This window comes from Emys orbicularis, chromosome 3, assembly GCF_028017835.1.
Source record: "Emys orbicularis isolate rEmyOrb1 chromosome 3, rEmyOrb1.hap1, whole genome shotgun sequence".
NCBI classification, from domain to species: domain Eukaryota; kingdom Metazoa; phylum Chordata; order Testudines; family Emydidae; genus Emys; species Emys orbicularis.
Window position 1 is genome coordinate 10,300,202 of NC_088685.1, and position 24,763 is coordinate 10,324,964.

At 44.0% G+C, this 24,763-nt stretch overlaps 1 protein-coding gene across 1 annotated transcript; it reads left to right on the forward strand.

Annotated features, from left to right (window-relative positions):
• The first annotated feature begins 3,953 nt into the window (after positions 1–3,953).
• On the forward strand, positions 3,954–22,990 carry LOC135876807 (L-threonine 3-dehydrogenase, mitochondrial-like). The gene is given in 10 exon segments (XM_065402148.1): positions 3,954–4,031; positions 4,033–4,175; positions 11,695–11,894; positions 12,370–12,412; positions 15,748–15,818; positions 19,253–19,402; positions 19,505–19,677; positions 20,702–20,792; positions 22,317–22,586; positions 22,851–22,990. Coding segments are annotated over 10 exon segments (1,359 nt in total).
• Positions 22,991–24,763: the final 1,773 nt, after the last annotated feature.

Here is a 24,763-nt window from a genome sequence, read left to right on the forward strand (position 1 = left end):
TAATTTATTATAAAATTCTTTAGTGTTTTTCCTTTGTTAGCAAATATTTCTTAATCTCAAAAGATTAATATAGCACTATATAGAAAGAACAGATACTTGACCACCCCTGCAGATGGTTAAGAGAAGATAGGTGGAATGCTGATAGCATTCATCCCCAAACTAACTTTTCAACCCTCTTTTCTTTTTATAGGGTGAGGCATACAAAACCTCCTTTTGGAGGGAAAATACTTTCCCATGATTAATTTACTATGTGATTTGTTTTTCTAATTACTGATGGATTTTTAAAGATTTTCAGTTTACTTGACTGATGATTAAAAAGGAATCTCTAACCCAGTCATTATTACTGACAGCTGTGACAATCAACAGTTCTTAATGAATTAAAAACATTTTTTCAATGGGATTTCCTCCATTACAAAACCCATCTTCAATAACAAGTATCCCTTATTAATCACCCAATTTTGTTTATAACAATACTTTTGTAAACACTTTTATTCGTTTGAGGGGTCTTTCCTTTAGACATCTATATTCCCACAGACTTGGAGCAACCCACAATAATGCAGTACAGTCCAATAAATGATTACACAAAGTTCCTGTATATAGGTCACTCACATGTTAAGAACCAACACTCTGGGCCTTGGAATGCAGACAAGCTCTTTGTTAATGTTGTAAAAGATTCTGGGGGGAATAGTTAATATGCAAATGAATTTAATATACAAGGAAAAAAGGTTAATATTTACAAACAGGTAGTAGAATAATAGAATATCAGGAGGTCATCTAGTCCAACCCCCTGCTCAAAGCAGGACCAATCCCCAACTAAATCATCCCAGCCAAGGCTTTGTCAAGTTTGACCTTAAACCTCTAAGGAAGGAGATTCCGACACCTCCATAGGTAACCCATTCCAGTGCTTCACCACCCTCCTAGTGAAAAAGTTTTTCCTAATATCCAACCTAAACCTCCCCCACTGCAACTTGAGACCATTACTCCTTGTTCTGTCATCTGCTACCACTAAGATGAGTCTAGATCCATCCTCTTTGGAACCCCCTTTCAGGTAGTTGAAAGCAACTATCAAATCCTCGCATCATTCTTCTCTTCTGCAGCCTAAACAATCCCAGTTCCCTCAGCCTCTCCTCATAAGTCATGTGCTCCAGCCCCCTAATCATTTTTGTTCCCTCTGCTGGACTCTTTCCAATTTTTCCACATCCTTCTTGTAATGTGGGGCCCAAAACTGGACACAGTACTCCAGATGAGGCCTCACCAATGCCCCTACTTATACAGCCCAAAATGCCGTTCGCCTTCCTGGCAACAAGAGCACACTGTTGATTCATATCCAGCTTCTTGTCCACTGTAACCTCTAGGTACTTTTCTGCAGAACTGCTGCCTAGCCACTCGGTCCCTAGTCTGTAGCAGTGCATGGGATTTTTCCATTCTTAGTGCAGGACTCTGCACTTGTCCTTGTTGAACCTCATCAGATTTCTTTTGGCCCAATCCTCTAATTTGTCTAGGTCCCTCTGTATCCTATCCCTACCCTCCAGCATATCTACCACTCTGCAAACTTGCTGAGGGTGCAATCCACGCCATCCTCCAGATCATTAATGAAGATATTGAACAAAACCGGCCCCTGGACCGACCCTTGGGGCACTCTACTTGATACCAGCTGCCAACTAGACATGGAGCCGTTGATCACTACCCGTTGAGCCCGACGATCTAGCCAGCTTTCTATCCACCTTATAGTCCATTCATCCAGCCCATACTTCTTTAACTTGCTGGCAAGAATAGTGTGGGAGACCGTATCAAAAGCTTTGCTAAAGTCAAGGAATAACACGTCCACTGCTTTCCCCTCATCCACAGAGCCAGTTATCTCGTCATAGAAGGCAATTAGGTTAGTCAGGCATGACTTGCCCTTGGTGAATCCATGCTGACTGTTCCTGATAACTTTCCTCTCCTCTAAGTTCTTCAAAATTGATTCTTTGAGGACCTGCTCCATGATTTTTCCAGGGACTGAGGTGAGGCTGACAGGCCTGTAGTTCCCCGGATCCTCGTCCTTCCCTTTTTTTAAAGATGAGCACTACATTAGCCTTTTTCCAGTCATCCGGGACCTCCCCCAATCGCCATGAGTTTTCAAAGATAATGGCCAATGGCTCTGCAATCCTTTAGCTCCTTCGGATGCAGTGCGTCCAGCCCCATGGACTTGTGCTCGTCCAGCTTTTCTAAATAGTCCTGAACTACTTCTTTCTCCACAGAGGGGTGGTCACCTCCCCCCCATACTGAGCTGCTTAGTAGTAACAGCTTTGATTATCCTTCCATTTAATTTAAACTGAATCAACTTTTGATCACTCAACCCAAGGTTATTTCCTATGATCAGCTCTTCTATGATGTCCTTACTATTTACACAAAACAAATCTAAAATTGCATCACCTCTTGTTTGTTTGGTGACTGATGAAGAAAACTGCCATCTATCACCTCCAGGAACAAATGGGCCCTACTACTTATTAGTAGCATTTGTTTGCTAATCTATATCTGGAAAGTTAAAGTCTTCATTTATGATACAATTCCCAAAAGTATTTTTCTAATAATATAGCAATTTCTATCCATATCTAAGTTTGCCCATGTGAGGCTACAGCAGACCTCTAACACAGTGGTGGGCAAACTTTTTGGCCCGAGGGCCATATCGGGGAATAGAAATTGTATAGCGGCCCATAAATGATTACAAAATTGGGGTTAGGGTGTGGGAGGGAGTGCAGGCTCTGGGGTGGGGCTGGGGATGAGGAGTGTGCTCTGGGCTGGGACCAAGGGGTTTGGAGGGTGGGAGGGGGATCAGGGCTGGTGCGGGAAGGGGTGCAGGTTCTGGCTGGGAATGCGGGCTCTGGGGTGGGGCTGAGAGGTTTGGGGTGCAGGAGGGTGCTCCAGGCTGGGATCAAGGGGTTTGGAGAGCGCGAGGGGGATCAGGGCTAGGGCTGGGGCAGGGGGTTGGGGCATGGGGAGAGGCTCAGGGGGCTCCGAGTGGCGCTTACCTCAAACAGCTTCCAGAAGCAGTGGCATGTCCCTTCTCTGGCTCCTATGTGGAGATGTGGCCAGGTGGCTCTGCGCACTGCCCCGTCTGCAGGCACCACCCTTATAGCTCCCATTGGAGCGCGTAAGAACCAGGGTGGGGCCATGCCCTGGTGTCCGGGAGCCACGCGGTGTGGCCCCGACCCAGCACCCTGGCTGGAGCGCCGGAGCGGGGACGAGCTGCGTGGTGTGGCCCTCAGGCCGGAGCAAGGTGTGGAGCGTGGTGCGGCTTGCAGGCCAGTTTAAAACGGCTCGTGGGCTGTAGTTTGCCCACCCCTGCTCTTAACACTATCCCAACAGACAGATCCTCTTTTACCGTACTCCCCGAAGGTGATTTTGACCCCAACCGATTCGGTTTTGACCATACTACCACTTCTTATTTCTTTAGTTGATGTACAATGCTACCCTGCCACCTTTCTGTTTATTCCTCTCTCTCCTAAACAGCAAATACTTTCAAAAAGCTGTATTCTAGTCCCATCTGTGTGTCAGGGTTAGAACAGATGAGTAATACCACTGATGGGTACCAGGATCCTCTGTCTCCAATGACTATCCCTGCCAAAGTCAGGGACAGAACCCAGGAGTCCTGGCTCTTCCTCATCCCATCCTCTAGTGACTGCACCACCTGTCTGCCCCACAGGTGGGGACAGAAAAGAACCCAGGAGTCCTGACTCCCCCTGCTCTGCCCCTGACCACGTGCTCCCCATTTTTGCCACAAAATGATGTCTCTTCTGGCACAACCTCGTGGCCCTGTGATGTCATGGCGGGACGTCACCTGATGACATCACCACTCACCAGATGTTACTTTGGAGCGCAGGGAGGTGCGACGCTGAGGCGCAGGGAGAGACCGGCCCGACGCCTTTAAATCTTTCCCAGTATGGCCGGTCTCCACGGTTACTGCGGAGGTGATGGTAGCACTCTGGCCCCGCCTCTCCCAGCAGCAAGCCTATCAGGAGGCTCAGGCTGCCAGGTGGGGGCGGGGCTTCAGGGGCCGCGCGAGCCGGCTTGATAAAGGAGCAGCGGCGGCGGCGGCGTGCGCGAGCCCCTGGCCCACGTACCATTGGGCTGCAGCGCGGGGGGTGAAGGCAGCGGGCCGAGCGAGCGGAACCAATCGTATTCCTGCTGGAGGGGTCGGTACCGTTGCGGGAGCGGGGAGGGAGACGATGGTCTGGCCCCGGGCAGCTGCCGCTGAATGAATGGGAGGGGGAGGGGCGACCCCTTACCGCGGGGCCGGGGGTTGACCCGGGCGGGCCCCGCTGCTGAGTCTCCTCAGCTCCCTGGGGTCCACCCCTCCCCCACCCCAGCGGAGCCGACCCGGCTTTGGGCTGGGCGCCTCCCCCCTCAGCTCCGGGACCCCGCTCTCCCCGCTCCCCCTCGCCAGCGCTGCCGGCGTTTAGTGGCCGCCGCAGTTACTCTTCCCTCCCCGCGAATAGCGCCGGCGGGGGCTGAAACTGGGGGGGGGTCGGTCTTGGGGCGGGGGGGCGGATTGCGGCTGGGCGGGAGGGGGGCACGCGCTGGGATTGGGGGAGGGGAGAATTGGAGAGACACCCCCACACACACACACTTCCCATCCCCCTGCAGCGCGGGGGTGAGAGCCAGGACTCCTGGGTTCCCTCAAGCTGTGCGTGGTCTTGGGGGAATTAACCCCCCCGCTGCTGCTCCCAGGGCGCTGTGAGGGGCGGGGGAATCTGTGCTCATAGCTCGCTCTGGGAGTCTCCCTGGGGTGAAATGGGCTCTAGCAGGAGCCTCCTTTATAAAGTGTTTTGCGATGTACTGATGAAAAGTGCTACCTAGGTGCGAGGGGTTCTACCCTTTTACAGGTGTGAGGAACGGCCAGGCGGTGAGTTGGGGCCACTTTTGCATGGCCCAGACGCTAAGGGTTAAGAGGACGTCTTCTTTGTGTTGGCAGGTTGGCCTGGGATTGAGGTTCTTGCACCAACCCGTTTGGGTCCTGCAGCTGCTGAAAGGGTGAAGCAAGGCTTATAAATCAGTGGCTGGGCTGCTGCGGGCTGTGCATTGCAGCCTCTTGCCAAATGCACCTAGTCAAGGCTAGTGTTAACTCAGTGCTTGGCTCTTATGCGCCATGCCAAGGCATTAGAAAGATCAAATTGCTTTAAAAATGAAAATGAAAAGCTTGCGGCGTCATACTGATGTAGCAGGCACGGCCTTAACAAGGAAGGTAGCCAAAGAGCTGGAAAAAAGCAGTTCGATTAATTCTGACAGTTACTTGTGTTACTCTAAATGCCAACACTGGCAATTTAGAGACTTTGACTTTACAGATAAGTATTATTAATAATACTTAATATTTCTCTAGTGCTTGTCATCCAAGTATCTAACAGCATTTTACAAAATGGAACCTGCTGGTTAAGAATTTAATACTCCATGCAGTTACTGCATTTATAGTCTCTGATCATTAAGGTAGTTAGAAGCATCCATTTACTAGAACTTAACCTGGGGGGAAAAATCCTACCTAGTTTAGTGAATCATTGTCTGATGCTGTTTTCTTGTATGGATTAGACTGAAATAATTCTGAGTTTTTAAAAATACCTGTTTTCTGTAAATTGTCAGTTTAGACCTATCATCATGACAACAGAAATGAGTTTATTTCTGTATTCTTTAAGTATGCTGTAATTTCTAAAGCAGACCTGAGTGACAGTGGGGCTTTTATGAAAAACATGGCAAATAGTTACAGCTTTTCTTTTTGCCTTACTGTAACATGTTGTTGTTTAAATCATGCTTCAGTTGATTACTGAAGGAATCTAGTTTTCCTCCTTGCTTTCAGCAACCAACTTCGGGTCAAGTGCTGCTTTCCCATGTTGGGGGTGGAGGGCATGAAAGGCGCTACTGTAGTTCCTTTCATGCTGAGGGCATGCTGTAGAGAGCCCAAGCAGATGAGCAAAAGACTGCAGAGGAGTAGGTGAAACCATGGTAATTAGCTCTCTCAACTCACAGATCCTTCCAGAGCAGAAGTACAGTAGGAGTCTCTTATACTCAGTTTAAATCAGTTTAATTATGTAGGTCAGAGGTGTGAATAATGCACACCCCTGAGTGGTGTAGTGAAACCGACCTAAGTCCCTGTGTAGACTGCACTAGATCGACAGAAGAATTCTTTGATCAACCTAACTTACCTGTGCTGACAGAAGAATCCCTCCTGTCGGCGTAGGTGGTTTCAATGCTAAAGCGGTACAATGGCGCAACTGTGCCACTGTAGAGTTTTAACTGTAGACAAGCCCTGACAGTCGAATGGGGTGATAGTGTCATCCTTACCATATAGAATAGAATGAACCCGTCCAACTAATTTCCAGTCTGGCCAGAAGTAAATTTTAGATATGGGTCATTGAAACCCCTTCTATCCGAATGTCCCACCACCCACTCCAGAAACAAGAAACAAACACAAAAACCCCAATAACCTTCAAGCAACTTAACAAAGATACCAAAATAGATAGGTACTTCTCTAGTGAACAAAGCCTGATGCTGTAACTCAAGGCTTATAAATACTAGCTAGCAAGAAAAGAATAATCTCACCAAAAGTAAAGAGACTAAACCATCAATTTCTGAAGAATTTAAACATTCTTTTAAAATAATTCAGTGTCTGGTCCCTGTAGTTATGAAGGTAATCTTAATGTGACCTAATGCTTCAAAGCTGTGTTCCAAAGCGTGTAGAAACAATTCTTGTGCCTCTGCAGTTGACAAAGAAAGCTGTAAACTGCAGCATATTTAGAACTGTGATTCCTGTCTCTTTCACTGCTACTATTCCAAACCCTATGTATAATACTGAAAATAAAAATCATGTCCATTTCACACTCTTGCTGCAGCAGAAGAGGCAAGCACCAGGGAGCTAGATATGGGAGGGGGGGGGGTTAAAAAACCATGCTGGGGCGAGGGTAGCAAAATCCCCCTTTTTAGTCTTTCTACTGCCTGGCCAGGAGGTTGAAGGAGTAGTGAAGAGCTGCCCCTCTCCTCCCTAGAGATAGACTAGTGGAGTTCACCCACATACTCCCTGCTTTAACACACCAGCTCACTTAGTCCTTTTCTCTCAGTATATTTGTATTTTCTAATAGTGAAAGCACAGATTGTGGTGAGTTTCTTCCACCCACTCCTCCAATAACACTGTATATTCTTGGTAAAATGAACATCCTCTAAAATAAGTGTATGCATGAGCGTAGCTGGGTCACACAACAGCTGTACAGCCTACTGAAGCTACAGCTGAGATTTTGTTCTGGGATTTGACCTTTCTTTTTATGCCTTGGGCTTGATTTCCAGTTTAATTTATTGCTGAAGCTTACAAAAACTTTACTTATTACAAATTAAACTCATAAGTTCCCTTATCTTATTTCTTAGAGAACTATAAAAATAATTAATATCCAAACTAGGGCTGTCAAACAATTAAAAAAATTAATTGTGATTAATACCGAGATTTAAAAAAAAATGGTGATTGATCGCAGTTTTAATTGCACTGTTAAACAATAAATGAATACCATTTATTTAAATATTTTGGATTTTTTTCTAGATTTTTTAAAATATATTTATTTTAATTACAACCCAGAATACAAAGTGTTCAGTGCTCACTTTATTATTTTTATTACAAATACTTTCACTGTAAAAAAGATAAAAGAAATAGTATTTTTCAATTCACCTCATGCAAGTACTGTAATGCAATCTCCTTGTCGTGAAAGTGCAACTTACAAATGTAGAATTTTTACATCACTGCACTCAAATAAAACGATATAAAACTTCAGAGCCTACAAGTCCACATTTGTAAGTTGCAAGTTGCACTTACACGATAAAGAGATTGCACTACTGTATTTATATGAGGTGAATTGAAAAATACTATTTTTTATCTTTTTTACAGTGCAAATACTTGTAATAAATAACATAACGTGAGCACTGTGCACTTTGTATTCTGGGTTGTAATTGAAATCAATATATTTGAAAATGTAGAAAAAATCCAAAATATTTATAGTAAATGTAAACTGGTATTCTGTTGTTGTTTAACAGTGCGATAAATAGTGATTAATTTTTTTTAATTGAGTTAATTTGTTTTGAGTTAATCGCTTGAGTTAACTGTGCTTACTTGACAGCCCTAATCCAAACTGATACTGGGGAAAGCAGCCAGCTAACTTATAAACATGTTTTAGTCTTTTATGTCAGCAACAGGTGCTCATGTTACCCTATCAGCACATGTAAAGTTTGTCAGACTCCAGAAAAAGGATTGCAGACTGAAAGATTAACTTGTTAAATTCTTGTCAATTGTGAGGATATTACATAATTTTTTCACGATCTTATTACAAAACTTGGAAATTCCCTGCTATTCAGCACTGAATTGCTGCTTTGCTTTTTAACACAAGCCTGTTCGCTTTTTATTAATGCTTTGCTATATCAGTTATTTAAAAGCTATTCTCTTTAAATGTTTTTTTAGTGATGATCGTATGTTGTATACTTCCTTTAGCTAAGAAATCTTGTTACATATTTTCAATATTCTCTACCTATCACCTGGTGAAACAAGGTGGGAGAGGTAATATCTTTTATTGGATCTACTTCTGTTGGTGAGAGAGACAAGCTTCGAACTTGAAAGCTTGTCTTTCTCACCAAAAGAGGTGGGTCCCCAGTAAAAGATATTACCTCACCCACATGTAGCCTTGTTGGCCACAGGATATTTGAGAAACAACACTGTATGTCATGTGGTGAAGACCTCTTAAATCAAACGAATGTGATTCTTAGATATTCCTGGTTACTGTTGATCTCTCCCTCCCTCTTCCCCTTTCTCTTACGTACAGGCCAACTCCTACTCTTTTTAGGATTTTGATTGGCCTAGCAAAGAGGCAGGACTCTATAAATTCCACACACACACACCCCTTTCCCTTCTGCTAAATCACCAAGAGAAAGAAAGAGGTAAGCTCAGATAGAAGCAAAACAACTCTGATTTATTGTATCATCTTAAATGTTTTTCATTTCATTTTATTAAAAATAAATGCTAAAATTCAGTACACACACTTCTTTGGAGAAGCTCTTTGGTTTTATTTAATTAGGATAGTGAACAAATTGTTGATTCTTTTATTAATTTCCCTCACAAGCTAATATAGTGGATGAGGAGCTTGTCAGAGAATCTAGATGGCAACAGGTGTTTGACATTTCAAATGAGACAAGAATATTTTCTCTTTGGGTTGGTCAGGAAAGAGAAGGCTACCTGAAAAAAGGAGTTTGTTACATTCGTAATAATACTTAGCACCTTCCATCTTCAAAACTACTAATTACTTTAAGTGGTAAAGTTATGCGGGTGACTTTAAAATAACATAATAACCGATTTCAAAGTTGCCTTTTCAAATTAAGACCTGGATATTGAGAGAACTGAGTTTGTGCCTCATTAATTTATTTATTTTATTTTATGCCTCTTTTCTGTTAAGTGATGCTACTAATTTATATTGGAGGCGTGATGCAGTTTTTGCTGGAAACTGGTTGTGTTGGAAATGTTTTTAAGACAGGTTTCATCGTGGTAGCCGTGTTAGTCTGTATTGGACAGTGATTGCTGTCTGAATTTCCAGCAGGAGCCTTTTGTTCCTTACTATGCAAACATTAAGAGTTCATAGAGAAGGGGAGAGGAGAAATCCTCTTTAATAGCATCTATAAAACCATCTGTGAGGTTACTCTGAGTCAACCTGTCTGGCAGAGAATTGGGATGTGTGGGAGGGAGATGGGAAGGGCTTCAGTGATTTAACTCAACATTTTTCATTAAAACAAAGTATAATTTCAGAATGGATATGTAATGGATACTTGCTGTAGCATGTGTAGGATTTCAGGTAATGCTTAAAAGGGTGGCTTCTGCTGCACTGAGAGTAGTGACCTAGCCTAAGGACCTATATTGGGAGTAAGCATGAGTGGAAAGGCTCAAGTGTAGCTTGACATAAGTAAATGATGGAAGTGACCTTGCGATGTTGCAAGACTGAAGACTGGTGATAAACAAATGAAGTAAATCAGTTGACTAGGATGAAATAAGAAACTGCAAACAAGTTATTGATATTTTAGGGTACTTTTAAGGAGCATATGTAACTGGCAGTCATAAATATTAACCACAGTAAAGCCATAGCAACTAGTGACACAAATGCTAATGATTGTGAAATAGGTGGATAATTAACCTTTGAAAAGTGAGGACCCTAAATAGTGGAGTGTGGAAGTTCAAATAAGGAGAAAAGGGGTGATTTAATTATGAATAAGTATAGGATAAAATGGGTGTTAGTGTAACATGATATACGAGAGGGTGCACTCAGAACATAGTTGGAAAGAACAGGATGACTAGACAGTAGAAACTGGGATGTACCTATTCTTCTGATTGGGGTTTCACCACAAGGGTAATAAAGATTTGTTATTTCTTGGGGGTCTGCCATCTAATAACTCGCATGTTGTGGCTTATCTAGAGGTGAACGCTAATCAAGTAAATATTAACTATTCAAGTAAATAAAGAAGGCTACAATGCTCAGTCTCCCTCCCTGTTTCCTCCCTAGATATAGACACACACTCACTCTCTCTCTGACTGGCCTCTAATTGAGCATGAACTACATGCACTGTGTGCCATTTTTGTTATGAAACAGTATTTGATTGTAAAGCAATTAGGTTAATTGTGTAGATTAGACTCTATAAATAGGGCTTCTGATTTTTGGCTTTAGCCAATAAAGACACAAAATCCTAATAACAGATTTTTGTTAAACACCAGAAAAATACTGGAAATGGTATCTTGTGCCTAAGGACTTGTCTACAGGGAGCAATAATGCAGTCTGTGGGGGTGATATCTAGTTCACTAATGTGTTGCATGTTAATTGGTCCATGTAGATCCTATTAGTGTGCACTAAAGGCTCCCTAGTGTGCTTTAACATAGTGTTTGAAACAATATTATGTTAAAGCGTACTAGGGTATGTTACTTATTACCATATATTCAAAGCAGGAGCTCCCTCAAAGCCCCCAATTTTGCACATCTGCATAAAACTAAAAAATGCTTAAAAAAAAAACCCCAACAACACTGAAAAAAGGGATTTAATAAACCCTGGAAACAGAAACCTTATGTATACTAAATCATGCTGCTTTTTGCTTGCTTCTCTGGTTCCATTCATTCTGTAAATAGTGTGTGTTTGGGGACAGTGATGTTCCACAGTTGATTTACTGCAATTTCCATTGATGTAATTGCTTTTTCTTGATGCAATGTTAAGAAAAGCTAGGCCATGAGAATTTTAATGTTGACTTGACTTTAGGTAAGCTCTAGAATGTATCCATTTAACCCATGTAGTGACAGCTTCCAGTCATAGTAGTAGGTACTGTTGGTTTTTGAGCTTGTGCCTCCATTTGCTGTAGGAATTGTGATTTCTGATGCTCACCACAAAAGGGACTGAGGCAGAAAGTTGAAATGACACCACCCTGGGTTCTCACTGTCTGCTACACTGGACTCTTTATACTTGTGAATATTTTCTGCTCATGCTACCCTTATTCATATGCTGCATAGAGCAGGTCATGGCACTAGTTCAGGTTTCAGTACTTCAGACAGAACTGGGGTTGCATAAAACTTTCCTTAAATGCAGACTGTTCTACACAGTTCTAAATGTTGAGAAACTCTGTTTGTTTTTAAAGAATAATTTGTGACTAATACTTTCCCTCTTCTCACAGCATATTTAAGACAAAAATGGCAATTGTAAAGAACTTGAGCAGAACCCTTAGTCAGTTGCTACAGAGCCCCGGTTGTGGATGTCAGACTTCCATTGTGCCAGTTAGATGTATTGGTGTCTCACCACGTCAGGTGACCTCAGATGCCAGCTTTCATTCAGTATCTTTTTCAGAGACTGATCATCCTCGAGTGTTAATTACAGGTTAGTCATCATTTAATGACTTCATTCTTATTTTTGTTTCTCAGTTGGCAGTCATTTTTTTTTCTACTGAGGCCTGATCCTGAGAGTTGCTGAGCGTCTACAAATTCCATGTAAACAACCAGGAGTTTTGAGTATTCATCATCTCTCTAGATCATTACTATTATTATGTATTATTTTGTATTGCAGAGGTACCTGATGCCCCCAGTTAGGATTATAACTATATTGCGGTATTTTTGGCCAGTTTATTTTAGAGAGATAGTAAAAGCATCCCTTTCTCTTAAAACAGCATATTAAGTATCTTAGTTCTGTGTAAACAAAACTCTTCTATCTTGGTTCCCATAACAATGTAGTTGAAGTATTAAGTTTTGAACTTCTGTTGGTCTATAAGGACACATAAGTAACAGTCAATATTTTGATATCATTATCTTTTCTTTGACTTGGCTTTTGTTTTTACAATCTCTCTTTTCCTCTTTAGGGGGCCTGGGCCAACTTGGGGTGGGACTCGCTAAACTCTTGAGGTATGTTACGATTTTGTAATTTTATACATAGTAAGAAGTTAAAAACCCCACGATCAAGATTTTCAGAAGTGACTAGTTATGTTGAATGTCTCAAGTTGAGCATCCAAAAATCTTATGAAAACTGTAGCTAAGAATCTTAGAATGCTGAATGGGACATTTAAAAGTCCATATTTTAAAATATCCTTAGAACTGCTGCTATTACTTCAGAAATCCAAGATGTAATTAAGATTCAAAACACAATTTTACACCTTTTGTGTTGTTTGTTCTTCTACCTTTCACTTAGTTTAGAGCTGAAAAATGACCAGTCATCCTTCCTTTTGTTGGTATTTTTGGCCTTAGTCCTGCAAATGTATGTAATTTTGTACATGTCACTTGTCATTGGGTTCAATGAAACTACTTGGGTGCATAAAGTTAAGCATATATTTTAAGAATCTAAGGCCTTAGCTTGTGGTAAGTTTCCCTTTTTGTTTTTCATGCACTATCACAATGCTGCTGGGTTTGAGTTCCCAATACCTCAGGCAAATGTTTAATTTGTATATCTCTTTTCATGATCTCTTTGATTAACAACAATTCGGTTGATATTAAATTTTTTAGAGAACCACTTTGGGTTTTCTAAAACCCACCAACTTACTAAACACCTAAACTTTTGGACCTTGCCATAACTGATGGTATTTCTTGAAGAGAATTTCAGTGATAGAAAACTTTATCTAAGTTACTATCTCTTATAGTGCAGTAGCTGCATCATAGTTAAGGATAACAGGAATGTTAAGATTTTATTTCCCAATTGAATGGGCAAGAAACCATAAGAGAGAAACTTTGATGTTGTTTTAATTTTTCATGGTAGTTTGATGTAAACTGAATTGATGCAGAGAGAATAATAAGAGCATAAAATGATCCATTCTGGCACTTTTTCACTGGATTATCTCACTTTTTTTCTTTGTATTGCTTTCACAAGAAATCTAAAACATTCTAGGAGCTGTCCTTCATCCACATTCTTGATCTCATGTGCTGCTTCCTAGATATCAGCTATACATAGAAGTAGTATTTGTCTATAGAGCATTTTAGCCATAATGGGGGCACCAAAACAAATCCTCCAAATTTGATGAGGACAGTGTGGTGGTCTGAATGCTGTTGGGGGGTGGGGGGAAGGGGAAGTGGCTTTCACTTCCATCTTCAACAGATACCAGAAAACAATATGTATCCCAGCTTTATCAAACTTGCACTCTAACACAAAACCTTAGCAATGACCTCAGCAATGTTAAGGCAGAGTAACTTCCCAAATGTCAGGTATGCTGATATATTGATATAAAAGCATATGAGGTCACTATTAAGGTTTTGTGTTAGAGTGTCAGTTTGGTAAAGCAGGATTACATATTGCTTCCTGGTATCTGTTGGAGATGGAAATACAAACCGTAAGGAGTGTTGGAGTATATCAAGAGTATCATAGGCAATAACAATGTGCAAAAGAATGTACATGTTCCTTAACATCTTACTGGCATTTTTTAACATGGGTGGATAGTGTGTGCTGCTGCAACCTTTAACTGCTACTAAACCTAGTTTTTGTTTGCAAATTTTCTGAGGAGAGAAACTTTGGTACCAAGTCTGAAGCCTGGTCTACACTTAAAAATTAGATCAACCTAGCTGTGTTGCTCAGGGCTGTGAAAAATTTTGGACCTTGTGCAACACAGGTAGGCCAACCTAACCTCATGTGTAGATGTGGCTAGGTCTTCTGTCAACCTAGCTATAATATCGCCTTTTGGAGAGGCAGATTAATTACATCGATGGGAAAAAACCCTCCCACTGATATAGGAACCAACTCTACTACAGCAACACAACTGCAGCCCAGTAGCTTTCTCCTGGGGGAATTCTGCACTACTGTGTGCACATAATTAACGAGCAATGCAAATTTTTTATTTTTTGTGCAGAAAAAAGCTTCTGCCGAAATGTTGCTGCAGTTCTGCCTTTTGCCCAACAGAGGGCGCTGTGGTGATAGAACACAGCAGCAGCTCCCAACCAGCTAGGGAAGAGAGAGAGCCTGTCGGCCAGGTCAGGAGACAGGCTATGGGGAGCAGAGAGCGTGGCGCTGCTGGGTGTCAGACGGGGGCTCAGAAGGGCTAGTGGGAGAGGACAGACTGGGGCAGGGGCTGAATGGGAGTGGAGACACAGGGCCACAGAGCGTAGGGAGGTGCAGGGCCACATGGTGACAGCGGAGGGGGTGCAGGGACACAAGGACAGAGGGTGGCTGAGTGGGGGCACAGACACATGGGGATGGGGAGGGAGGCGCAGGGCCACATGGTGATAGGGGAGGGGGTGCAGGGCCACATAGGGACAGGGGAATGGCTGAGTGGGGGCACAGAGACACATGGGGATGGGAAGGGGGATGGGGACATATAGGGATGGGGGTGGCTGAGTGGGGGCACTGACACATGGGGACGGGGGGGTGGCTGAGTGGGGGCACAGACACATGGGGACCGGGGGGGGGGGTGCAGGGCCACATGGGAATGGGGGGAGTGGGTGTCTGAGTGGGGGTGGAGGGACACAGACGGGGGTGCAAGGACACGTGGGGATGCGGGAACATATGGGAACAAGGGCAGTTGTGCCTGATTGAATGGGAGAGGCTAAGGGTCAGCCAGGGTTTGCATGGGGGAAGATCCCTAAAAATCCCTCCCTGCCTCCCGAAAAAACCTGTTCTATACTTTTTCCACCCATACCCAACAACCCTCCAAGTTCACGCCCAGGCTCCTTCCCAGCAATTTACTTCCCTCTTCCTCAGCTCCTCTGTTACCCCTCACTCCTGCAAGCCTTTGCAGTGCTTCTGAGGTGTGCGGGAAATATGGTTCTGTATTGTAGTTTAAATGCATTATTACTCAGAGTTCTGAATTAATATGCCTAGTAAGGAATCTATTTGTCAAAAAACATTTTCTGAATCTTTTTTGTCTGTATTGTTACAGACATACTTGCTGACAGATATTTTGAAATAAATGACCAAAAATAATTGACACTGGTGTGATTATATTGTGTTCTTTTGACACACAAAATATGCAGAATTTTAAAATATTGTGTACAGAAATTTTAGTTTTTCGTTGCAGAATTTTTTGGCACACACTTCCTCCAGGAGTAGTAGCTGTACCACTGCAGTGGCTGTAATGTAGATGTACCTTGAGAATTAATAAGATAGATTGACATCAGTGCTTGCACTAGACAAAGTCATAAAATGTTCTCTGCCCAAATGACTTCTCCAGATTAGTTCCTATTAAAACTAATGTAGCAGAACAGTGACTGACACATTATCTTGAAGAGTACAAACTAATTGTACCATGTGCCTTCCTTTTCAGGAAGCGTTTTGGGAAAAACAACGTGATCCTGTCTGACATTAGAAAACCACCAGATGATGTCTTTTATAATGGTAAGTGACTGGATTAGCATATAGAGAAGTCTTCATATTGCCTCTGATGTTGCTCATCTGCAGCAAAACACAGCCAGGCATTTGAACTATGTATAGAATCATAGAATATCAGGGTTGGAAGGGACCTCAGGAGGTCATTTAGTCCAACCTCCAGCTCAAGGCAGGACCAATCCCCAACTAAATCATCCCAGCCAGGGCCTTAAAAACTTCTAAGGATGGAGATTCCACCACCTCCCTAGGTAACCCATTCCAGTGCTTCACCACCCTCCTAGTGAAAAAGTTTTTCCTAATATCCAACCTAAACCTCCCCCACTGCAACTTGAGACCATTACTCCTTGTTCTGTCAGCTGCTACCACTGAGAACAGTCTAGATCCATCCTCTTTGGAACCCCCTTTCAGGTAGTTGAAAGCAGCTATCAAATCCACCCTCATTCTTCTCTTCTGCAGACTAAACAAGCCCAGTTCCCTCAGCCTCTCCTCTTAAGTCATGTGCTCCAGCCCCCTAATAATTTTTGTTGCCCTCTGCTGGACTCTTTCCAATTTTTCCACATCCTTCTTGTAGTGTGGGGCCCAAAACTGGACACAGTACTCCAGATGACGCCTCGCCAATGTCGAATAGAGGAGAATGATCAAGTTCCTTGATCTGCTGGCAATGCTCCCACTAATGCAGCCCAATATGCCGTTAGCCTTCTTAGCAACAAGGGCACACTGTCGACTCATATCCAGCTTCTCGTCCGTTGTAACCCCTAGGTCCTTTTCTGCAGAACTGATCACTTTCCTCTCCTCTAAGTGCTTCAGAATTGATTCCTTGAGGGCCTGCTCCATGATTTTTCCAGGGACTGACGTGAGGCTGACTGGCCTGTAGTTCCCCGGATCCTCCTCCTTCCCTTTTGGGCACTGCATTAGCCTTTTTCCAGTCATCCAGGACCTCCCCTGATAGACATGAGTTTTCAAAGGTAATGGCCAATGGCTCTGCAGTCACATCCGCCAACTCCTTTAGCACCCTTGGATGCAGCGCATCCGGCCCTATGGACTTGTGCTCGTCCAGCTTTCTAAATAGTCCTGAACCACTTCTTTCTCCACAGAGGGCTGGTCACCTCCTCCCCATGCTGTGCTGCCCAGTGCAATAGTCTGGAAGCTGACCTTGTTCGTGGAGACAGGCAAAAAAATCATTGAGTACATTAGCTTTTTCCACATCCTCTGTCACTAAGTTGCCTCCCTCATTCAGTAAGGGGCCCACACTTTCCTTGACTTTCTTCTTGTTGCTAACATACCTGAAGAAACCCTTTTTGTTACTCTTAACATCCCTTGCTAGCTGCAACTCCAAGTGTGATTTGGCCTTCCTGATTTCACTCCTGCATGCCTGAGCAATATTTTTATACTCCCTGGTCATTTGTCCAATCTTCCATTTCTTGTAAGCTTCTTTTTTGTGTTTAAGATCAGCAAGGATTTCACTGTTAAGCCAAGCTAGTCGCCTGCTATATTTACTATTCTTTCTACGAATTGGGATGGTTTGTTCCTGCAACCTCAGTAAGGATTCTTTAAAATACAGCTAGCTCTCTTGGACTCCTTTCCCCTTCATGTTATTCTCCCAGGGGATTCTGCCTCTTAAATTAATCAGAGAAACCACTTTTCAAAGTATTTCTTTGATCTTGAAAGTTCTGGGTGCTACCTTCTGACTTCTGTGAAATCTTCCCAGAAATTGAATTGTTTTTCCTTGGCAGCATTTTTCCTTGGGGCAAGATACACTAACACACATTTTGAATATCTCTTCCCACTCTTCTTCCCTCCTGATTTTTGCTGACCAAAATAAATCTTAAAGTTAACTTGGCTCTGGCTTTCATTCCAGTGGGTTTAACCCTCTTGCTCCTGCCGTAAGTGTTGATGCAATTTAAATTTTCCCAAAAGAATAAGAACTGGGAAATGAAATCCACGTTTTGTCCATACTGAAATCGCTTTCTTATATGCGGTATATGCTGAAATCCATACAAGATTGCCAGTATGGATTCACATAGTGGCAGTAGTGCCTTGGAACTTGGTTAGCCTCCTTTCCTTCCCTTTTGCCATAAACAATAAATTAAAAGGAACGAGTCTAGAGGCATTTGAATAATATTATGTAAGCTGGTCTCTGACCTCACACTACAGCAGTGGTCTACAACTTTTTACGCCCAAGATCACTTTTTGAATTTAAGGGCACCCAGGATCTGCCCCGCCCTTTCCGCGTGGCCCCGCCCCACTCATTCCATCCCCCACTCCAATCACTCGCTCTCCCCACCCTCACTCACTTTCACTGGGCTGGTGTTTGGGAAGGGGTGCGGACTCTGGACTGGGGCCGAAGGTTTCGCAGTGTGGGAGGGGGCTCTGGGATGAGCCTGGGGCAGGGGGTTGGGGTGAAGGAGGTGAGGGGTGCGAGCTCTGGGAGGGAGTTTAGGTGCAGGAGGGGGCTCTGGGCTAGGGCAGTGTGTTGGGGTGCAGGAGGGGGTTCGGGGTGCTGGCTCTGTGAGGGGGCCGGGGGTTGGTGCGGCCTCCTGCTGGGCAGCACTTGCCTCCAGCGGCTCCCGGTTGGCGGTGCAGTGTGGCTGCTGCTAAGGCAGGCTCCCTGGCTACCCCGGTCTCATGCCGCTCCCAGAAGGAGCCAACGCGCCCTGGGTGGCGGAGGTGGGAGCCGCACATGGCTCCGTGCACTGCCCCTCTCTGCAAGTATCATCCCCGCAGCTCCCATTGGCCACAGTTCCCCATTCCCGGCCAATGGGAGCTGTGGGTGGTGGTGCTTGCAGGCAGGAGCAGTGTGCGAAGGGAGCACCCTTCCGGGAGTGGCGGGAGGCTGGGGTAGGCAGGGAGCCTGTCTTAGCGGCTGCCACGCTATGCTGCCGAGATCACGATCGACTGGGAGATCCTCTAGGATCAACTCATCGATCGCAATCGACTGGTTGGTGACCACTGCACTATAGGTATATGCCAATAGTTGGTAGAGTATATTTGATAGAACAGAGGGTCCCGAGCTGGCCTGTGGTCTGCAGATATGGCTAATTACACAGTGTTAGCTCTCCTAGTCTTCAGATGCTAAATGTAGACAAACTACATTAAATACTCTTCTGTGAAGTGCTGAAGCTGCTACAAGGATGTTATGTGATTGCACATGGAAGACCAGATGTCCATGAGAAAGTGTCCTTATTAAGATGTGACCCACGCTGTGGAAAAAATTTGCAGAGCCTTCGTGATAGAATCTTTGAGAGAGGGAGAGGGAGCGCTCTAGTGGCTGCTGCCTATAGAAGGCAGAAATCTGACACACAAAGTGGACTGAAAGGTATTTCTGAATAAAGACATGGGCAAGAACCTGCAAACTCATTGGGCCTCTTGTTGTGTTTTTTATTGAATTTTGTCCCAAAGTCTCCATCTTAGCATCCAATTTTTTATTTGGTCCACTTCTTTAGGTCCTTTTATCTACTCTGATATCTTGGACTACAAGAATCTCCGTGAGATAGTGGTGAACAACCGAATTACTTGGCTGTTTCATTATAGTGCTTTGCTCAGTGCTGTTGGAGAAGCAAATGTGCCTTTGGCCAGAGCTGTAAACATTACTGGTAGGTGATTACAGCACTGTTTGACTAGCCTTTCATGTTCATGACCCCTCTAGAGGTTGGAGGAGATTTTGTTTAGATTCTGATCATTTCTGTTTGTTCCAGGTTTGCACAACATTCTAGATATTGCAGCCGAGCATAGTTTGAGACTCTTTGTCCCTAGCACCATTGGAGCCTTTGGACCCACCTCTCCCCGAAACCCAACTCCGGATCTCTGCATTCAGAGACCCAGGACAATCTATGGAGTCTCCAAGGTTCATGCTGAGCTCATGGGAGAAGTAAGGACTTTGTTATGGATTAGTAGTCTCGATGGAAGGTGGATCACTGCAGTGTTCTTTCCTCTTCCTATCTTCTCTTCCTACAGACATATTTTCTTAGTAGTATGAGGCATCTGTTGATGCTTTGCCTGAAGGGTTTGGGGTGGGGAAATCATATAAATTTCATGTGAGGAATTAGAATGAAGTTGGAAGTTAAGAAACGCTTGAGTTTTAGAGTGGTAGCCATGTTAGTCTGTATCAGCTAAAAGAACGAGGAGTACTTGTGGCACCTTAGAGACTAACAAATTTATTTGGGCATAAGCTTTTGTGGGCTAAAACCCACTTCATCAGATGCATGCAGTGCGGCTACTGACTCTTTGTGACGCTAGGAAAATCATTAAACCTCCCTGTGCCTCAGTTACCAGCATGGCAGAGCTGAGGAATTGGACATTAGTACCAGAAAGTCTTCCTACAATATATTTTCTAATGACTCCAGGGATCAGGATGAATACAGATCATCAGAGTGGATTAAATCAAATCAAAAGAACTGACTGTTCTTATTTAATTCATATTTGTTATTTATATGTTGCATATCCTGACATGGTAGAGGGGGGAAGGGTAGGAATGGTGGCGGGGCACACAGTGCCTCTGGTATGTGGGAATGGAGGTCACTTAACCTCCGACATATAGCGCCAATGGCATGAGGAAGCGGGACATGGGAGGGGGGGGTCACACACAGCCCCGGCTTGTGGAAATGGATTGTAGCACAGAGTCCATGGCATGGGGGGCGGGGGGGGGAGGAAATTGGGTACAGCGGTGTGGGGACAGGGGACATGGGTACGCACAGAGCCACTGGCATGATAAGAGTGATGGAGGGGTTGTAGTGAATCTGTGAAATAAAGAGGGAAAGGAGCTTGTGTGTGGGGGGGAATGGAGGGATGCAAGGAACCATTGGTGTATGCAATGCATTTAGTCTATAGAAGCAACAAAGTATGCAACCCCCTAGTTTCATGTCTAAAGCCTTGCTTGTCTCCTCCTTCAACAGTACTACCACTACAGGTATGGGCTAGACTTCCGATGTCTGAGGTATCCTGGAATTATCTCTGCTGACTCTCAGCCTGGTGGGGGAACAACTGGTAGGAAACTCTTTTTCCATGTCTCAGTATTATAGGTGAGAACATTGCAGTGTGCGAGCTGAATGCCCCACATAGCAAAGATGAGAGGAACATCAGTGTGTAATTGTCTGGTGATCTCATTTGCTGAGAAACAACTAACCAGTCACTTTGAAATGCAGTCACGTAAATGAATAATGGCCATCATATATAGGTGTAGTCACAGGCAAGAAATCTGTTGTATCGTATTTTAATACCAAATATTGTGCACTTTCTATGTGTTGTACAGTATGTCTATCAATGTCTAACTTAGAGTGCACCTGCATATATTGGCCAGTGAAAGTCATTTGAGGGCGTTTTTGCTGATTAAGCCTATTCTAAAAAGAATTGTCTCATGGGGAAAAAGTGAAACTTTCAGGGGACTGTAAGGTTGTGTAAAGTGAAACACTGCTTCACCTAAACAACTCCCGAAATGCAGTTGAAAATACAAATCATACTTCTGCTGAAATTAATCTGAGGGGTGCTGGATAGTCCCACGGAACAGGAATTCCTTTCACTGTTCAAAGCCAATCCATGCAGCAGTGACCCAAAGTCATTACCATCTGGTTGCTGCTTGGTGGCTTATGTGACATGAGTTGGTAATCTGTCCTCCTTCCTCACCTCAGCAACTATGCACCAAGTTGTGCCTCAGTCATCTGCCACCTTCCACCCCAGAGATGGCTGCATTTCTATAATTCTGAAAAGAATTTTTAATATTATTTATTTGCATTACCATAGTACAGGGGTGGGCAAACTTTTTGGCCTGAGGGCCACATCTGGATGGGGAAATTGTACGCAGGGCCATGAATGTAGGGCTGGGGTAGGGGGTGGGAGTGCAAGGGGTGGGAGGGGGTGCAGGGTGCAGGAAGGGGCTCAGGGCAAGGGGTGCAGGGTGCAGGAAGGGGCTCAGGGCAAGGGGTGCAGGGTGCAGGAGGGGTGCGGGCTCCGGCCCGGTGCTGCTTACCTCAAGCAGCTCCAGGGTGGCAGCGGCATGCTGCATGGTTTTAAAGCAGGCTCCATGCCTGCCCTGGCCCCACCGCACTCCCAGAAGTGGCCAGCATGTCTGGCAGTGGCTCCGGGGGGTGGGGTGGGGCAGGGCAGGCGGCTCCGCTGCACGCTGCCCTTGCCTGCGGGTACCACTCCCGAAGATCCCATTGGCTGTGGTTCCTCGTTCCCAGCCAAAGGGAGCTGCGGGGGGCAGTGCCTCCAGGTGAGGGCAGCGCACGGAGCCCTCTGCCTGCTTTAGCCCCGCTGCGCCCCAGAGCTGGCAATCCCGCGGGCCGGATTGAAAGCCCTGACTGGCCGAATCCGGCCTGCGGGCTGTAGTTTGCCCTCCCCTGCCATAGCATGTAGTAGCCCTTGTCATAGACCAGGACTCCATTATGCTGGTGTACAAACACAGAACAACAAAAAGCCAGTCTCTGCCCCAATGAGCGTACGATCCAAGTGTAAGACAAGAGACAACACATGAATACAGATGGGGAGTACAAAAACTTTTTTTCCTTTCAGACTATGCAGTCCAGATTTTCCATGATGCCATCAAGAATGGCCAATTCCAGTGCAACTTAAAATCAGACACACGCCTCCCAATGATGTATATCGATGACTGCCTGAAGGCTACACTAGCTGTTATGGAAACACCTGCAGCTTCACTTAGCATGAGGACTTACAACATCAGTGCCATGAGCTTCTCTCCTGAAGAGCTGGTGCAAGAGGTCAAGAAGCATATTCCTGAGCTCCAGGTGACCTACAATGTGGATGCTGTCAGGCAAGCCATTGGTTAGTACCTGCCTTTTCATTCCATTTCAGTGATCCTGTATCAAACTTGTTTGGGTGAAGCCAGATGCTGGGACAAAACAATATTTCCCTTTTTTCCCCCCTCCATCTCCTATACGTGTTCTCCTTAGTCACTTGTTTTGATCTTGATGACATCTGGAAGGGTTGCTGTACTGTTTGAAACTCTACTCTGTTACTTGCTTATGAAATGTTGAAAGATCTTTGCTATAAATCTCATGCTTTTGGTTTTTTCCCCCTTCCTTGTAGCTGACAGTTGGCCGATGAAGTTTGATGACAGCAATGCCCGGCGGGATTGGGGATGGAAACATGACTTCGATCTTTCTGAACTGGTGACCACAATGTTTAACATCCTTGGCTCTGACTCCAGGGTAGCCCAGATTAACTGAAACTCTTTTTAAAACATGGTTTCCAAACTCCGACAGAGGACCAGGGAGAAACTGCTGAATTAGTTCATTATGCTCTAAGTCTTATAGCAGGTAAATTATAAACTTTCCATGTATTGCAATAGAGTTGGGGTTGAAGCACTAGAGTTTGAATTCAGTGTGGTTATTTGAGACCGTACCAAATTATGTAGTAAAACTACAGCACCATGAAATGAGAAACATATAGGATTCTTGAATTTTAGCATTTAAGAAGCTAGAAAAAAAATCTCTCACTATAGGGCTGGTAATGCTATACAGTCATTCCACTGCCTGAGTATCCTTCTGAAAACAACACATAGCAACATTACAAAGCCTTGTGCTTAGACACATACTGAAGAATTGACAGATTATATATTTATTTTCATTTCCTTAGTGGAGGTAGCTAATTGTGGATTGTAGGAAGGTGGGATTGTCCCTTCTCTCTTCCACCAACAGTTAAGAGATCAGAACAGCCATTTTATTTTTAAACTTGGCAATGGTCATTAAAGTTATTCATTTAAAAAGGAAACTTTTTAGTTAATAGTTCAACCTTATAGATAAGTATAGTGCTATGTAAACCTGCAATTTGTTTACAGATGAGATTCAGAATGTTTGTGGCATTAATCTTATGTCCATAAATGTAAAGGAAAATAAGGCTTGAATTCATTACCCTTTTAAAAATTCAGGGTTTTCAAAACAAGCTTTTTCGTGTTTTTAGAAATTCTGTTGATTTCAGTTTCATTGTGAAGATGAATTTGGGACACTAAAATCTGTGTTGCATATCTGAATCTATAGCTATCCTATTTAAAGTAGGCAATGCCCAGGAATGAGTTCACCACATTTGGCCTGTTTCCAGTCCCATTTACTACACCATTGTGATCATATGCTGCAGAGAGCAAGTTTTTAAAGGTAGGTTGAGACTTGAGTCAGTTGTAAAGCTGAGCCAGTCTTGAAAATACCTGTTCCATTCACTTCACATTGTGCGCTATGTATATGTGTATTTGTAGATACTATTTATGTGTAGGTATAATAAATTTGTTTGCTTCAGAGGAGTGGAATCCAGAAGCTGAGACTGTGCCAGCACTTCTTTATTTCACAAGTTGAAGAAATGGAACCAAAGGCAGCCTTCTAGTTTATCTGAATCTAATACTTGAAAGTACAAGTTTCTCTAGTTGCTTAGTTATGTGAAAGGTTGAATGTTTGTTTGTTTGTAATTGATGGGACTGAGTTGTGAGTGATGTCCCATAATCATCTATATGAAGAGTGGGGGAAGTGTACGACCTCACCTTGCCACCAAATTCTAGCTACAGTTGATAAGGGCTATCCTACTTCTTTAGTTTCATACATAGAAGATTTTGGGACTGATGCATGAGTTTTAATGGGGGCAGAAGGTTAAGGCCCACTTCTGAGGCTTGCTAGCTTGGTCTTTCCTGACACTAAGAAATCAGGTTCCTCATGCAGGACACATGTTCCTTTGGGCTTTGTCTACCTCTTTTTTACTGGAGAAAACTGTGTTACTATAGGTGACTGTGCTCCTCTCCTTTCCTCTCGCTGTTTTACATATATGACCTAGTTTAACAGTAGTTAGAGCTAGACTTCTGGAGGCCACTTAAACCTGAATGCACAAAAGGAGTCAGGCATCAATGCAATGCACAGAACTCCCGCTGAATCCTGTAGGTGCCTGAACTCACTTGGCACCCAAGTTTTTGCAGTAAAAGTTCCCTAGATGTCTGTGTTTCTGCCTCCATCTCCTGCCTA